The 17,327-nt window shown below is 42.1% G+C and overlaps 1 protein-coding gene across 3 annotated transcripts in view; it reads right to left on the reverse strand.

Moving 5' to 3' along the window:
- Window positions 1-14,418, reverse strand: part of rnpc3 (RNA-binding region (RNP1, RRM) containing 3) — an 18,659-nt gene extending 4,241 nt beyond the window's left edge. Inside the window, exons 1-13 of one of the 3 annotated variants that reach the window (XM_086191947.1) lie at window positions 14,261-14,406; window positions 13,502-13,712; window positions 13,372-13,419; window positions 12,793-12,902; window positions 12,526-12,618; window positions 11,075-11,186; window positions 10,341-10,409; window positions 8,275-8,417; window positions 7,419-7,544; window positions 6,865-7,013; window positions 4,890-5,069; window positions 2,005-2,099; window positions 1,738-1,796 (exon numbers count right to left, since the gene is read on the reverse strand). In XM_086191947.1, coding sequence (XP_086048073.1) covers window positions 1,738-1,796; window positions 2,005-2,099; window positions 4,890-5,069; window positions 6,865-7,013; window positions 7,419-7,544; window positions 8,275-8,417; window positions 10,341-10,409; window positions 11,075-11,186; window positions 12,526-12,618; window positions 12,793-12,902; window positions 13,372-13,419; window positions 13,502-13,712; window positions 14,261-14,304 — 1,439 coding nt within the window. In that variant the 5' untranslated portion in view covers window positions 14,305-14,406. Of the gene's footprint in view, window positions 1-1,737; window positions 1,797-2,004; window positions 2,100-4,889; window positions 5,070-6,864; window positions 7,014-7,418; window positions 7,545-8,274; window positions 8,418-10,340; window positions 10,410-11,074; window positions 11,187-12,525; window positions 12,619-12,792; window positions 12,903-13,371; window positions 13,420-13,501; window positions 13,713-14,260 lie in introns of all 3 variants that reach the window. The other 2 variants (XM_086191948.1, XM_086191949.1) reach the window with 2 other exon arrangements.
- Between the last annotated feature and the right edge of the window lie 2,909 nt (window positions 14,419-17,327).

Below are 17,327 nucleotides of genomic sequence, written 5' to 3' on the forward strand. Positions count from 1 at the left end.
AAAGGCAACTCAGCTGACACTTGTGGAGGATATTCATGATGGATTAGCAGCCTATTTTGGACACTAAATCGTCAAATTATCATCCTTTACCAAAGTTAAGGTTTTATGCAATAATTGTAAGAACAGCACCACTGAAAATAGTTTGATTTCCTGTGGTATATGAATTTAATCCTCCAAAGAAGAGGACAGGTGGGAGTGGGTGAATGTAGGGTCCCAGTAATTGCAGTGAACTGTTATAGTTTGTTTTTGGCTCAAATCAAAGTGTTTGTCAATGAACTCAACGTACGACTGGATGAAGAAGATCGGCTGATGTGCTTTGGGAGGACATTTCGAGATAGTTTCCTGACTTCTTTGTAACAAAGAAGCTAAGAAACCCATTTTTGTGTACTTGAAAAGGCAATATATACGACAAATGTCATGAATGGTGACCTTCCGACAGAACTAGATACACACATTCCGGGGGTGGGTCGTAATCGTCAGAAAAATTCACTGCGTGTGTTATCATAAGACAGTCTTGTGCATGGCTCTCTTTGTGCTCCTGATGACAAACGTCAAGTCAGGGGATAATTCTCTTTTTTATCACTCCAAGCACAAAATATATTCATAGTAATTCAGTCTGTACTTCTTACATTACAGCTGCTTAAATTACACTTTCTGCTAGGGATGCAATGATTGCCTAGCCAGGTACTCGTGTTTGCCAGTCAGTGTCACGTCTTTCCAGTTCCTAACCGGTCGCTTTCGACAGGGCACTGCTTCATTTGCACAGAGCAGACTGAGCCCGACAGGAAATCTCCCCACGAATGGCATGGTATTTCCAGTCAAGTTTCAAATAAAACACTGCACGAAGGCTCTCCATCACAAAATAAACACATACTGCAGCCTCTCCTATCCTTCACTGGCTGCTGCATTCAACTGCTTTTGTTCCTTAAGTCAAAGATATACAAGACACAGCTGGATATACATTCTCATTTGCTCCTCTTTCCAGCAGGAGGGCACTTCATTTTTTTTTTTTTTTTTTGTTATTTAGAGTGACTACAGTAAGAAAGGATCCAGTAACCAAGTGCAATTTGGGGAAAACTGTGAGAGTAACACTGTCTTCAATTATGACCAAAAAAAATGTTTCCATTGTGGAAAAGCAGATTTTTTTTTATATCAGGCTTAGTTCTTAGAAAATCAAAATTTGGAAATCCACAGGTCCCACGAAGGGAAAAATCAGAATTCAGCGAAGCAAAATGTAAATGGTGCAACTCTACTCGTTGCTTTTTTTGCAGCAAGTTTAATATTTTACATTTCACAAATGAACTGAAATGACCTGCTCTCTGATTACAGAGACAGGCAACTCAATAACAAACTGTTCCTGTGTCCAGAATCTGGCCCTCTAAACAACATCAGCTCGGCTTGATGACTTGTGCGGAATATTCATTTGAAGTACTGCTGATGCACTCACATAAAATGTCCCTTGTGATCTCTGTGTCAGGTTAGATATTTAATAAGTCTATAACCTAACATAACACACAGTCAGCATGAATTTCTAAAAACCCTCAGGAGAAAGTGACAAATTGCCAGAGTCAAAAAATAGCTCATGAAGAGAGGATGGGGTGAAGTGACACGCAAACCATGTCAATACGTCTCACAAGATTGAAAAATCAAGTTTTAAATAAAGTTTCTACCCCAGAGTATTCAAACCAACACCCCGTCAGTCAGTTCTTGAAAACGACAAAAGTCTGTAAAGCATACATGTTTGTCTCAGCCTCTGATGAAGGATTGATGTATCTCCCATAAATGTACTTTAAATCCTGGAAGACAAATGATGAACAAAACCAAATCAGTAGAGCAAAATCAATAAATTACAAAATGCAAATTCTCTATACATTGCAGCAGCAGTCAATGACATATAATAGACTTACAGAATAAATAATAAATCCTAAACTGACTTGCCAAACTAAGAGTCAGAGAGCCATGAAAACACTCAGAAGGGGGTCAAGTGCAACAAAAAGGACCTACTTTCTCTTCCACTTGCTTCGCAATGTTCTTCACATACAGTCTGCAGGTTGGCTCACCGGGCTCGTATTTTTTAAACACAGACATCCTTTTTATCTCTGTTTTAAAAGAAAAGAGAGAAAGAGGTAAAAATATTACAGGAAGATCTCAGTGCTACTACTACCTTCCTGATGGTACATTTAAAATCCCGAAGCAATGGACCGTAGGACATAAGAGGTGCACTACTTCACTAAAGTAGCTAAAGTGGAAATCACACCTGAACAATGGGTGTTCATGGAGGGTAGACAAAGCACCATATTTGCCCGTTAGGTTCTTCATCACAAGAGCCAATGTCACCTTTTTCTTTTTCACCGTTTTCAGTGGAGGCAACACATTTTTAAGATATGCCAAATACTGTTGTAGCGTGATGAGGCACTGAGCTGCTTGGGTGTGCGTGTACAAGAACAAAGGAACGCTTGAGACGGATGAGTGTCCTCGCCAAAATGTTTCCTTGCCCAATTGCGGGTTGTCTTCGATCTCTCAGTCTTTATTCCTTCCCAAACATGGATGACCTGGCTGACCAGGTGGAATGTTGCATACATTCAAGAAGAATTCTACATTTCCATCTCTGCCTCTCTGTACTGCTTTCGAGAGCGTGTGTCCTGCCAAAAAGTGATCTTCTTAAAAGCACCCGCAGCCTTTTAAAGCTACATTGTGCAATCTTTCAATACAGTCTAGTTTCCAAATACAGGCCAAAATAAGGCTTCAGCTCTGTCCATTCTGTGAAGGGTAAAGAGCATCTCCAACCAGATAGATCTACCATTGAGTCATTTGTTTGAAACTCTAAATTTTGAGTTGGGGGAAAGTGACATGTCTGGTGAGCAAGATAAAAGTTTTGGCAAACAAACAAAAAACACAATGTTCTTTGCTTTGACTTGCTAGCTTAATGGTGGCTTTCTGCTTGTAGCTGCCCAGAGCAGTCTATTTTTCCCTCTCCCAACACCAGCTCATATATAAGGCCCTTAGCCTTTTGGCTTAGCTCCCTCTTTACCACAATGGTCTGGTTTAGCACCCGCATCACCGCGGATGCCACACTAATCTGCCTGTCAATCTCCCGCTCCATCCTACCCTCGAGGGCTGTAATCAACCAAAGAAAGTCTTGGTCGACTGAAGCCCTCAAATCTTGACTAATTTTATGTATGAAAACTATACTGTGTCAACAATCAGCACAAAACCTGCTGAGGAATATTTAGACAATTGTTTTTGTCACGTTATAATAACTGACCGACACGAGCATTCGTCCTGCGCACAGAGCGAGACTGAACACAGGAGCTCGGCATCGAACCATTAAAACAAAAACAATTATTAGACTAAAACATTGAAATCTCAATTCTGATATGTTCATATACTCAAAACTGACGGGGCAACCTAAGGTGGACAAGTTAGCTTACCGTTTCTAGGTGATACGCCGTGTTTGTGGTGGAGCTGTGATATGAAAACTGTTGTTGGCAAACTTTGCATTTGACTTTTTTTCCATCTTCTACTTTCATGAAATGCTGCCACGCTGCAGATGTCTTTGACATGGTGGACGAGCACTGGCTTTAAATGAAACCGTCAAAATTAAATACACATTCATCAAACCACCACACGTTGGCCTTCTAGTACTCTTCAGTCTGTCTGTCTCTAGCGGGTCGGGCTAGTCCAAAATAGCAAAACAAGGGGGGTGTTCAAGGATAGACTGTTATCTGTGAAACAGGGGTGCTTTGAAAACACCCCCATTAGCACTTGGTACTTTCCTCCTGATGAAATTAACGTGGCAAAATATCAACCAATCAGAATTTTGGTCGAACCAGAACGTATTGACTAATAAATCGACCAGTCGACTGGGAGATTACAGCCCTACTACCCACACTCATGAACAAGATCCCAAGATACTTTATTACTCCTCCACCTGAGGCAGGACGTCCCCCCGACCCCGAGCGGGCAGGCTACCTTTTTCTGTCTGAGGACCATGGCCTCAGACTTGGAGGTGCTGATTCTCATCCCTCCTGCTTCACATTCAGCTGCGAACTGTCCAAGCTAGAGCTGGAGGTCGTGGTTTGATGGAACTAAGAGGACCACATCATCCACAAAAAGCAGAGACAACACCCTCCTGCCACCAAACTTGACCCCCTCCACCCCCCTGCTGCGCCTAGAAATTCTGTCCATAAAGGTTATGAACAGAACCAATGACAAAGGGCAGCCTTGGTGGAGTCCAACTCCCAATCTAAACAAGTCCAACTTAGTACCGGCAACACGAACCAGACTCTCATTCATCCGACAGAAAGACTGAATGCACCTTTGTAAGGGGCCTTCCACCCCATACTCCTGGAGTACCCCCCACAGGGTGCTCCTGGGAACACGGTCATAAGCCTTCTCCAAATCCACAAAGCACCTGTGGACTGGTTGGGCAAACTCCCATGCCCCCTCCAGCACCCTAACAAGGGTGAAGAGCTGATCCATGGTTCCACAGCCGGTACCAAAACCACATTGCTCCTCCTTGATCTGAGGTTTGACTATTGCCCTGACCCTCCTCTCAAGTACCCTGGCATTGACCTTTCCAGGGAGGCTGAGGAGTGTGATCCCCCAATAGTTGGAACACACCTTCTGGTCCCCTTTCTTAACGATGGAGACCAGCATCCCAGTCTGCCACTCCAAAGGCACTGTTCCCGATGGCCACGCAATGCATCTGGTAAGCCAGGTTTGAACAAGGATTGGAGGATGTACCTTGTGTCAACATACATCCGCAGACATTGTATCAAATGTACCTCCAAATAAATCTCAAATGCTCCCAGCTGGATGTTTTTAGATGGTGAAAAAAATGCTTCAGTGGTTACAGTCCCTTAAGGTGTCTACATAGGTGATTCTACCATCTCTTGACAGTCGTCCTTTCTCCAGCTCCTTCCTCGAGATGACATCTGAGGGGAGGTCCTGCTCGTCATCACTGTGCTCTTTCTGCTGCTCGGATGCCTGGGCGTTGGGGTACAGCTTCCCAAATCCTTCTGCCACCTCCTTCATGCCGCTGATGGTGACCTCCCTCTCATCCACCTCTGTAGGAACAGAAAGGAAGATGAAGTAGCTGTTTGTCAAAAATCAATCTGTCACAATGAGTTGGAATGGTCAACATTAGTTTAATAATACTGCATCTATATTTATGTGTTGAGTTGGTTTTCATTTTCTGCTTTGCTTCACATTACAAAACAAAAGGGGGGGGACACATTTTTTGCAGGACAAATACAGATGGAAGTTATCAAAATAGCAGATGCTGGAATAATCACTTTCGTGATGTTCATCCTTTTCGGTAAACTAAACAAACTGAGGGTGTGAGGCTGCAATCATTCTTGGCCATCATTAGTTTACAACAATTTTAACCGGGCATTGTCATAAACTGAAATGATTACAGCATTTAATTCAATAAACCTTGTTCTTCGGCTCAAGTGAAAATTGGTTTATGGTTAATTGACAGAAGACAGATATTAGAGTGATTCACAATCTAAATCTACTCCAGAAATGTGTTTGTCAAATCATCCGTTTGAAAAGCTGCAAGTAGGAGACCTCTGGCAGACTTTGGGAGTGGATGCCTGTGCGTACAAAGTTATTGTACATGGAATTACAAAAAGCAACGAGCCTTTACAAATCCACTGGAGGGGAAAAAAACTTGTCATCCACATAAGGTGGAAGTATGTGTGCACTGGAGCAAAACCTTTTTTGATACACTCTTGGCAGAAAACTAGATCACCGCTCTCAAAATTATCCACCTCTTTATCTGTCTCCTACCTCCCTATTTCATTTAAATAGCTTGTTTATCGGATCCCACACCCCCACTTCCCAAAACAAGACTAATCCAAAAAGCCACCTGTCATACTTTATCTTCCTGCTGCCTTGAGGAAATCTTTCATGTTTGACTTTGAGATCTATTTTACTTCTCAGGGGCTTGCCAGGGAGTGAAGTTGTAGCTAGAGAGAAGGGAGATAAGGCAAAAAGGGAACTACACAGTTGACAAGTAACACAGACTGTGCCCCGAAAGACATTTCCTCACACTGATAATAGTAAAACCTTTTCTGTGCGAGTTCCCCTCTGTGATAAATTGCTGTGTAACACTGTGCGCTCCAACTTCACCCAAAGCGAGGGCTTTAACTTGTGTCAATAGTACCATTAAACCATCCTCCTACTTTGACTTTACAAAACAACATGAACTATTGTAATCATCACAATAATTTGATCCTGACAGCGTCCTTGCTCCTCTACTCAAAGATCATGGTCCAACTGACCAGCCGTACATTTACTTTCTGTAAGTATGAGCCAATCATACAAGGATTTTTATGCCTCAACACTGGCAACAGCTGTGGGCCAGGGGTATTGTGTTTTCCAAGTGCCTGTCCATCCATTAAAACATGTATATAAAACACGTAGGGTTGCCTTTGAGGAATTTCTTCAAATTTGCCACAAATGTCCACAGACGCTCAGGAAGAACTGAAAAGAGCCAGAATGACGCAGATGAAAACAGTATTTTCAGCTGATTGTATTCTACTTTTTCATGAACGTAATTGCATTTTATTCTATCTAATTTTTATTCCTTTTAGTAACGCCTGATTTAATTTGAATGTTGAGCTTTCTTGTGCTTCACAATAAAATTATGTGAAAGGACAGAATTTGTCGAGGAAAAAAAAAATCAAACTTATGTTTTAACAAGCACAAATAAAACCAAATCTGCTTTTCCAGGTTACATAGCTGTGAGATGAATTTTAGGGTTTTTTTTTAGACACCATTTGGGCCCTGGGAAGCTGTGTTTTTATTTTCTCCAAATAGTGAGTCATTGATCAGTTAGCACAACAGCAAACTCACCCTCACCTTCATCCCCCTGAGTCGATTGACTCGGCCCGACTCCTTCCACTATGGCTGCCACCTCTGGAATGGAAATGTGGAATTCAATTCTCCTTGGTCCAGCGGGGTGGGGCTGCTCAAACACATCCGATGGCTGCATCACCAGAGTGCTAAGCACAGCAGAGACAATCAGCCCTTTCCTCAATACACACCTCAAGAAAGCAACCACAATATACCTGGCTTCTGCACGACTTAAGGGTTGAGATATTTTGTTCTGGTCACCTGAGATATTTCCCAGTCCGCACACATACAGCCAGGAGACATTGGGGTGTGTGGGTTTATACTTTTGTAACAGAGTTTGTAGTCTGTCATTAAGGGAGCGTGTGTGTGGGTGAGTGTGTGTGTGTGTGTGTGTGTGTGTGTGTGTGGTGCTGACATGCTCCCCAAGCCACACAAGGCTGTTTTTATGACAAATGTCTAGAGGTTTTTGTCCTCCTTTTTCAGCTCCCTAAGAATGCTGTGTTGGGAGGAGTTCTGGATGAGGACTGTGCCATGCATGACTGCCTTTGATGTACCTCTGAGAGTCTGGTTTGGGTGCATAGAGGAGATCCTTGATCTTAGGCTTCTTTCTCTTTGAAGATGTTTTTGGTCTCACGGGTCTCTTGCATGCTTGGTTGACCAGGCCCATCAGACGAACAATCCTGAGCAAGTACATGAAAAAAGAAAAAAATTCTGCCTCGGACATGAAACTGCACACCCACTAGTATTTAAAACTGCCTTTTCCGAACTTCAGGTCAGGAGCCAAAATGGTACTTAGATCTGATTTTATGAGGTCACTACTGGACAAAGTAAAATAGATGGCAACAGGTTAAGAAAAGTGACCCAAGCAGGGCGAACCCCGCCTCTCGCCTGTAGCTGCTGGGATAGGCTCCACCCCCCTGTGACCCTTAATCAGGATAAGTGGAAGAAAATGGATGGATGGACGTTAAGAAGAGTATTTCTGCAAAGCTGATTTGTTCACCTCAGCTGCTGTGTGTGAGACTGATTCACCACAAAAAGTCAGAAATTCTTTGTGTGTGATTGTATCCTTCTTTTCTGTTCATTCAAAAATGTAAGCACATATTTAATGAGATGGTGAAAGTGAACAAACGACGCCAAATACAAATTTGTATACTGCTGTGATGTACTGTTACACTACAAAAATATACTTCATATGAATTTTGAATTTGTGGGTAATTATGTAGTTTATGAATGGAGATGTTATGCCAATTCATTATCTGTTTTTGTTAATTTGGGTCTCCAGCTTCAAACTTTACAAACCCCAATAGGGTTTTAGTACCAGCTATTATTCGCCAAAAAGTGAGCAAACACACTGACTGGATTCCAAGTCCAGACATCTGGAATGTGAGTGGCTACCTGCAGCCATCTTACCTGTCTTTGTCTTCATCGTCTCCACTCTCATACTCCGACTCTTCCTCACTTGAGAGCTCCATCTCCTCCTCAGGTAAAGGTGGGTAGTGAGGAGGCAGGGGGGGAGGCACAGGGATGGGTGGCGCAGAAAGCAGCGGCTCGAACTGCAGGACGTAACACAAAAAAAGACTTGTATCGAAAAACCTTTGGCTTCAAATGATAAATTTTATAAAAGTCCTCTTTAATGCACAATAAGCAACACGCCGTTGGTTTCTCCGTCAAAATGGCGATGCACTGTTTCGTAGATGTTGGCGTCAGCCACTTGAATCAATCCCAACTTACGTATACGATAAAGAAAACAAGATGTCTGTTTGTCGTCAGACAGACTGAAAATGTAAAAGTAGGGAACTTTGACATACAGCATTTTCAGTTCACTGTGTCCCAAATAAGAACCCACCACATCATAAGGGGCCAGGTTTTTTATGATGACTCCAGAAGAACTTTATGTCGGGGCAACCCTAATGCCATTGATGTGACCGTCTCCAATTGTTTGTGTATTAGTAGGAAAACTACTTTGCCGAATTTCATTCAACTTTGTGGACGAGTGTAGCATGAACCGACCATGAACCTGTAATCCTTTCAATATCAATCGGCTTCAAGGGGGTGGGGGAAAAAGGGTGGCTATCGCAAAAGTGTGCCTAACTTCCAATTCTAATTGCCATAAACTCCAAATGGCTATAACTTTGCATCCAGCAAACTTATACAGTTGCTCCAAGAGACCATCCATGTCTGTCATATTGAAGAATTCATCTATTACCTTTCCTTGTTAGCTATTTTAATAATTTACATAAGAATTAAGTAAAATAATAACAATTATTATTATTATTATTATTATTATTATTATTAGGGGGCAGTAGTAGTAGTAGCAGTAGTAGTAGTAGTAGTAGTAGTAGTAGTAATACTATCGCAAGTGTGGTACCAAGTTAATCAAAACAGGTATCACTGGAGTTTCTGCACTTGCAGGATGTGGTACACAAACTTGGCTTGCAGCCACAACGGGTCTTGCATGGAGTGGCGCAGGCACAAGCGAGGCATTTGCTCTCCAACAGGAGGAAGCACGTGTTTTGGAAAGAGCAAATTGTTGATAGTATTTGCTTTATTTTTCAGAAGAAGAGAGAGAACTGGGTGCTACAAGTGGAAAACTGAATGTGAAAGTGTAGAGAATCTCCGGTTTGTAGCAGTCCCTCTCTTCTCATGCCCTCAACAAACAGGCTTGACCGAAATTTCGATACTGTCAGCATCCGTCGCACCCCACAGATTCAAACTAAATACTTCAGCATCCTGATTGGTGTGGTCACCGAACTCAGGCAAGCCAAGGCCCAGCAGTGGACAGGTTTGTTCAACAAACACAGACCAGTCTTCATATGTGGGCTCATATTAACCATTATTATCATCATTATCATCATTATTATCATTATTATTATTATTATTATTATTTTGCTTGCTAATATTATTGTTTTTATTTACGACAATATGCAGCTTGTTATGAAAAGAAATTGATTCAGCAACTAAAATATCATACGGCAACAACATATTAAGTAGTACTTCAGTACTTCAGACTGCATAAATGGCATATTTGACCATTTTTGGTAGACTTTTATTCTCTAGTTTTCAAGGGGGGGTGGAGCCTATCTCAGCTGCCTCTGGGCAAGAGGCGGCGTTCACCCTGGACGGGTCGCCGGTCATCGCAGGGCTAAACGTTGTGTAAACATTTCATGTAGTCTTCTTACAAAATCATTAGTGTAAAGCTTAATTTGAGGCTTTTTGAAAGGATTTTTGAATAAATCACAAATATGACAACTTGTATGTTGTATTTGATTATTCCTCATCTTAGTTTACCTAACTGGGAGTAATTCTCTGTGACAATAAGGAGACCTCAAAAACCCTGCTGTCGCATGCAAGTTACTTATTATCTGTCCATGCAAACCTACCGACGAATAAGAGTTTTCGAAGGTGGAGATATAAATGAAGGTGACGTGCGCATTATTTCATATCCCACAACCATGTATTAAATTAGACCACCTTACCATAGGGGGTCTGGCAGTGACTGGACCAAATGGACACGGTAAATTCATCTTGTTCATCAGATGGAGAACCTGTACAGTCAAAGATCCAAGTAATACAACAATAAGGGTTGTATTTCATTCATGCACAGGACTGGACAGAGGCTGGTTGTATCGATGCCATGCAACTTTAAACAGCCAAGGCTACAACTTGCCCACCATACCTAAAACAGACTGCACAGTTTTTGCAATTTCATTTTGAGTCCATGAATCAGGGAGAGATTGAGGCTTTAAGTGAGATACCACGGGTGAGTGTGAGAGTCAAGGCAGCTCCTCTGCAACACAATAGCGCCACCAAGACGCAAAAGCTGCAAGTAACAGCGGAGCTGATGCTTGCAGCTCAGCACCCAGGGAAATGTTAAATCCATATCTCATGCTTCCCACTTACGGTTTATTATTAACACTCCCTTCCTAAATTGAGACTTAATAGGCAACTGTTTGCCGTTTGATCTTTAAAATGTTGGATGCAGTTCAAAAACCGCAGTGATGCTTATTCCAGATTGAATTTTCTATCCCACTTTCGATTTCCCAAAAGGAAATTCGAGGCCCGACACATTTCTCCTTTAATTAGGAGGGTATGAATTGAGGGGCAGTAGGACATAGAAAAGATATGAACATACATTACCAGCATCGGTACGAGATTTGCGGTTGTAGGATGAAATAAAAAACAAGACATAAAAGACGCACTGTTTACTCACCTGAACATAAAACTTTGGCACGCTCATGAGGGCATGTGTTATATTTGTCAGAATGCTAGTGGAAGGTGGCGGGTATAAATATTTCAACGTGGGATTGGCTTGATATTTCAACCTGTAAGTGAGTTAAAAGAACAGTATCACCTCAACAGTCAAAAATTCGTTTTTCTTCCCGTTTCTCGCGTTGCACGTTTGAGCTTCACTGAGTAAAATGATGTCATTGCGTGGAAGTCTGACTCTACGTGGCGGATTCCTCCGGCTTCTCTGCGTTCACTGAACATTAGAGCTTAAGACACAGTTCTAGGAGCGTTACTGGTGACATCACAAATAGTCAGCTGATCCTGCTCCGTCATTCCGTTCTGTATAAAAGACAAGTATGATGTCGAGATTTGAAGCATCCTCATCAGGGACCATCAGGGTTTAGGAATGACAGAAAAAAAAATGCATCTGAGCTCTGCAGCTCCGATGGGTCCATATGGCAGTCACATGGTTGCTGATAATTAAATAATTCTGAATATACGGCTCCTACTCGGCCCTCAAAGTCCTCTTTACAGCACAAAAGGACAAATAATTAAAAAGGATGAGATTTTTTTTAAAGTGTCAAATAAGAACAGAATGACAGAGCAGGTGTTTTTGGATGTTGTTGTTTTTTTTTACATAATAACGACATACAAAAATGAACACGTGACATAATTTTGTTAATCGATCTATATATGTTGCACTGAAAATAGTTCCTCGTAACTTCCATGATCAACTGAACTGGTTTTGTTAACTTGTCAATGTGTTGTCTATAAATTATTTAGCAGGGTTTACCTTGGGGGGTAAAATTTCAAAAACAAATCTTACTTTAAATATACATGTATATGACCAGTCCAAAATGTCAGATTTTTTTTTACATGCAACTTCAACATTCCATGTAAATATTTTTTCAAGATGGGGGGGGGGCTTGCTGAAAAACACACCAAACTTTACATTTATTGGTTGAACTCCCATCAGAACATTTCCTCTGTGGGTGCTGCACCCTGACTAAAATTAGAATAGGGTGCTCTCTGATATGAGGGCAAGCAAACCGAATGGTCGTAACTGCAACAAGATGAAATGTCAGTACTGGATCGAGAGTTATCAAAGACCACCTGGTCCCACCAACTGGAGCGACAGATGGCCTGTCAGGTGCTCGATGGTGGCCTTGCCATGTAATTGGACACAGCCGGGGCGACTGACAGCTCCTGACTACAGCTCTTAAATTTCCATCCAGGTTTACTCTGTCAGCCTGCTTCTAGCTAACCACAAACCCCTAAACTGACAGCACACATGTCACACACACATAATTAGGTGTATTAACCTTGGTGGGTAATCTTGAACACCCTCTGAAGTTAAGGGTTATTTTCCAAACCATCCAAATTATGCCAGCCCTCAGTCCTCCTGGCAAATCAACACAAGAATTTGCCACTTACCCAAGGCTAGGTGCTACACCGGTATCGATGAGGGGAACATCTGTCTGTTTGGCATCCTGCTTCTTCTGCTCTTCCTTTACGTGCTTTCCATTGCTGCGTTAAAGGGAAATGAACAGGATTTTCCTTAGCACACAACAACAGAGTTACATGTCTTTCTCCATTTCACAGGGAGTTCAACAATCCATAACTTTCAGACATACAGTAAGTAGGATGAAAGCTTTTGAAGCTCAAAGAGATTTTTTTTTGCATATAAATCAAGTGACATACCAATCGGTCACCGGTGGGTCCTTTAATACGGTGACATTATTTTCGCCTTTGGCAAACTCCACAACAAGTGTATGGCCCAAAATCTCCAACTGATGGAGCCTGGTAAGAGCCTGAGAGATGTGAAGGGAGGTGAACGTCATTTGAGACAAACTCATGGAGGACTGAGCGACAGAGCCAAACGAAATACCACCATGCTTTTGGCAAACAAAGCCCTCACTATGAACTTTATGACAGGGTTGTGGGGATGACATTTGGTGCCCAAGCAAAATATGAATTCAAATAGATTTGTAATGAATAATCATCAGTAACATGGATGTACCGGCCAAGTGGGTTAAGGCAAAGCTACAAGAGTCCGGTGAAGTTCAGAAATCATCCATCCATGCCTCATCGATTATCAGTAACGTAGACATGAAAATCAAGACAAAAATGTAAGCGATACCACGACCCAAACAATAACTTCTCATGTCACCATATTGAAATATCACCCAGCCCTAGTGCCACATGATACATACTCTATCTAGCTCTACACAAGCACAACACTTTCAAACTTGTGACAACTGCAATCACTGAACACATCACCTTTTCTGCTGACTTCTCACTCCTGAAGGTAGCAAATGCTGCATGTTTCTGTAGATAAATATCAAATTGTTTCAGAATGGACACCAACTATTATGGAGGAGGAACAAACTGCCAGTGAAGCACAACCTACCATGCGATTTGTGTTCGAGAAGACCTTAACAGACTCAGCACCAAAATACTTCAGGAGGTCCTCCTTCTCATCCTGGCTGAGCTCAGCTGGTAAATGGCGGATGAGCAGTGTCTTCCTGGCGTCCTTCTTGACTGTTTCCTCGATTTCGTCCATTTCACTTTTGGACAGCAGGCGAGTGAGTGCCATAATTACACACAAAAAAAAACAAAGACTACAGAAAGTAAGGACAGTCCGAACTAGCGCAGTTGTAACATTGCTGATAATTTATCAAGCGTGGAGAATTTTCACAATTTACAAGACAAGGATGCATAAAAAGAATTGTATTTCATGGTGAAGAATTCACTCAATCTCAATTTTACTCATAAGGCAGGAAAAGGAGGGATGCTTCTCTACGCAATCGAATCCCATTCAGCACTCCTGCCCTTCGACTGTCTGTCCAATGACTACTAACAAAATAACAGTTGTAACACAGACTGTATGTGTTTTACATGCTGTAAGAGTATAATTACAGCATCGGCCAATAGCATACCATCAGGGCTATTGTTGGCTGTAAGGCCGCTAATGAGGACAGCCAAGAATCATTTTACTTTTAAATATGTGCGTACGCTCTTTGTCCCACGGGGCGGGCTGAGACAGACATGATTTTAAAAGGAGAGACCGCATAGCACAGCGACAACGCGGGCAGCAGCAACTTCAGCTCAATGCCAACTTACAACTGAAAGACAGGGTCACTTCACGAATCACCTTGTTGAATTTTACCTTTCCGTTGTCTGTCTTCTACTTCCGAGGAGAGACAATGACATGTATTTCCACGCACATTCCTAATAACGATAGAGATTCAGTAACATTACAAATTGGTGACATGACATAGCCGCCGACGGAAACGAGTAAACAAATCCCCTTCCGGTTTACTCTTCTTCGCAAGGAAATACCGGCAGATTGCAAAGCAAGAGTCTCTCTGTTAGCACCACCCTCTGTACTATTATTAAAAAAAAAAAACAACAACTAGAAATTATCTTTTAACAAACGGAAACGAAGGATTAAAATGCAGTAAATTACACACATTGAAACGGTTCTATTTGTTTGGGTGGAAGCGTATTAGTGTGGACTGGCTGGACAAATCACTACAACATGCAGGAGCAGTTACTCACTCTGAGCACTAGAGGGTAGTATAACCACGAGTATGAACAGGGTTGTTAACAGGCACTTTTGAGGGGATACATATCTCATAAATTACTTCTTTCAATAGATTATTGTTCCATTTACTGCTCTTTAAATAGTTTTTTTGCATTTTAGGTATTTGTTAATAAAAGCATAGGACAATTTGAAAACCACTCTGACCTGTTAGCATGTAGACTTGAGCCCTGTCATGAAAAGAGGCCCAGTAACTTCACATAAACAGTCACATTAATCAGTTGTCTCATTTCACAATTATTTTGTGTCTCTTATTTCCAACACCATAGGCCAAGCACTATTATTAGTCATCTTTAAAAAAATAAAATAAAAAATAAGTGCTTAATAATACGTATCATTTGTTTTATGGATTCTCTGTGTGCTTTTTATATACACCATCAAAACTTTGGACACACATTCTCAAACAGAAAGAGGGGGGACGAGGACTGGTGAGCATCAGAGCCACTGTCCAGGATGAGACATTGAAGATCCAAGAGTACATCAAGAAAATGGCCCATCTGGACGAGCTGCTCAGCGAATGCCTGGCATGTACAACTGCCAGATTGAAGAAGTGGCTGATATCAAGAAGACCTACCAATGGCTGGAACATGCTGGACTGAAAGACAGCAGAGAGGCACTCATGGCAGCACAAGAGCAGGCCCTAAATACAGGAACCATAGAGGTCAAAGTGTAGCACACCAGCTCAGACCCAAGGTGCAGGCTGTGCAGGGATGCTCCCGAGACAGTCCAACACATTTTCAACTTCAAGGTCAGCTCTCTTTAATGTTGAATGTTTCTTAATTGGTCCTGTCCACAAAATGCATTTGAATCAACGAGATCCATTCCAAATTAACAGCCAAACACTCTCAGGGTTGGGCTATTTTGACCTGCAGATGTCAACCTCTGCACATGAAAGAACAACTGCTGCAGCGGAGATGGGTGGACGTCTCAAATGACTCCATGGAGGTTAAAAAAAAATCACTTTCAGGTTCCTCTCCAACCACAGGAAGTCATATTAATTAGTCACAAGGTAAACACGATTTCCACCATTTTGAAGACTAATGTACAATATCTTCTTTGAATAAGATGAACTTAAACAGAAAATGCCCTTTGCATTGAGGTTTTGTTTGTTTTTTTTGCCAATCTAGCAGTATTATCAATTGAGTACCAGTTCGGATATGTCAATTCCTCTCCAGTCCAGCCTCACGAATGTCTTACGCTTTCCACACCCACCCCCGAGAAAATCTCCCTTACACTTCTCAAGATGCCTCCAAATTCCTGGCCAAATGAAGCCTTTTCTTTGAGAGGCAATGCAATGGCATTCCTCATCAGGGGGACACAATACCCCCTTTCAGCGTGGCCTGACTCTGAAATTTCACAGGTGATGGGAGGAACGGCGGACACTCGATCCTCCTTCTTTCCTTCGACGTAACACATAAGACTGAAGGAGGGGGAAAGCTAGAGAGATGCTGATCCGGAATGTGGTAGATCGGGAGAGAGAGGCTGGGGTGTAGCACCAAAGGCTGCACCCTGTACACAAACACTCTCAGAAATTGAGAAACAAACTTTTATTCCAGGATTTTTGAGGGCCCTCTTTCATTGGGATCCTGGTTAGTCAGTCCCATTTTTCCCCCACGACGATGCCCTCAGAGAAAGGGAAAAGTCTCAAGTTCAGTTGACTGAGCTGCAGTGTTTTGGAGAATAAGCTGCAAATTGGCAATATATGTGACAAACATGATGTCTGTCATACGGACGAAAAGCTCAGTGTCACAGTCATGAAAGCACCGACTCAAGACAGTCAAGCTGCTGTTCGTAAAACCAAATGTTTCTGCGTTTTAAAAGGCAGAAGTCCAGAAAGGCTCCAAATTCTAATTACCTTTAATCATCAGATGGATTAAAGTTTCTCATTTTCTTCTAAAACGAATTAGTCTCTGGCTACCTTCAGTTCTCTCGAGGTAAATGAGTTGCTTTATAGAAATATCTGGATCATATGAGTTTATTAAATAGTTGCAGATTGTAGTAACAGTTCTCCCTGGATTTTTGACACTTTGTGGATCGTAGTACTGCGCTATTTCTCAGGTGGGGATCGTACTGATTTCTTCCCCACCATTTCCTACTGGGAACTTGGGGAGGAACACAAACTCTATGATGCTATTTTGGTGAAGCCTCTTATTTTCACTGTGATTTCCTGCGACACATGGCTGTCTGGCCTCGGTCAACTGAGAAAATAAGGAAAAGAAACAAAGACTGCTCTGTGAGGAAAAACAAGGAAAAAAAACAGAAATACATTGAAACATTTGACATAAATCCATCCATTTTCTTCCACTTATCCTGTTAAGGGTCGCGGGGGGGGGGGTGGAGCCTATCCCAGCAGCCTTCAGGTGAGAGGCAGGTTCACCCTGGACAGGTCACCAGTCCATCACAGGACCAACACATAGAGACAGACAACCATTCACACTCACAGTCACACCTACAGTCAATTTAGAGTATCAATCAGCCTCGTCCCCTCTTGATGTCTTTGGACTGTGGGAGGAAGCTGGAGTACCAGAGAGAACCCACACAGGAACAGGGAGAACATGGAGACTCCACACAGAAAGATCCTGTGCTGGAGCCAGGACTAGAACCTGGAACCTTCTTGCTGTGAGGCCACAGT

The sequence above is a fragment of the Aulostomus chinensis genome, chromosome 21 (genome assembly GCF_037954235.1).
Source record: "Aulostomus chinensis isolate RoL2024-O1b breed Wild chromosome 21, RoL_Achi_v1.0, whole genome shotgun sequence".
NCBI classification, from domain to species: Eukaryota; Metazoa; Chordata; class Actinopteri; order Syngnathiformes; family Aulostomidae; genus Aulostomus; species Aulostomus chinensis.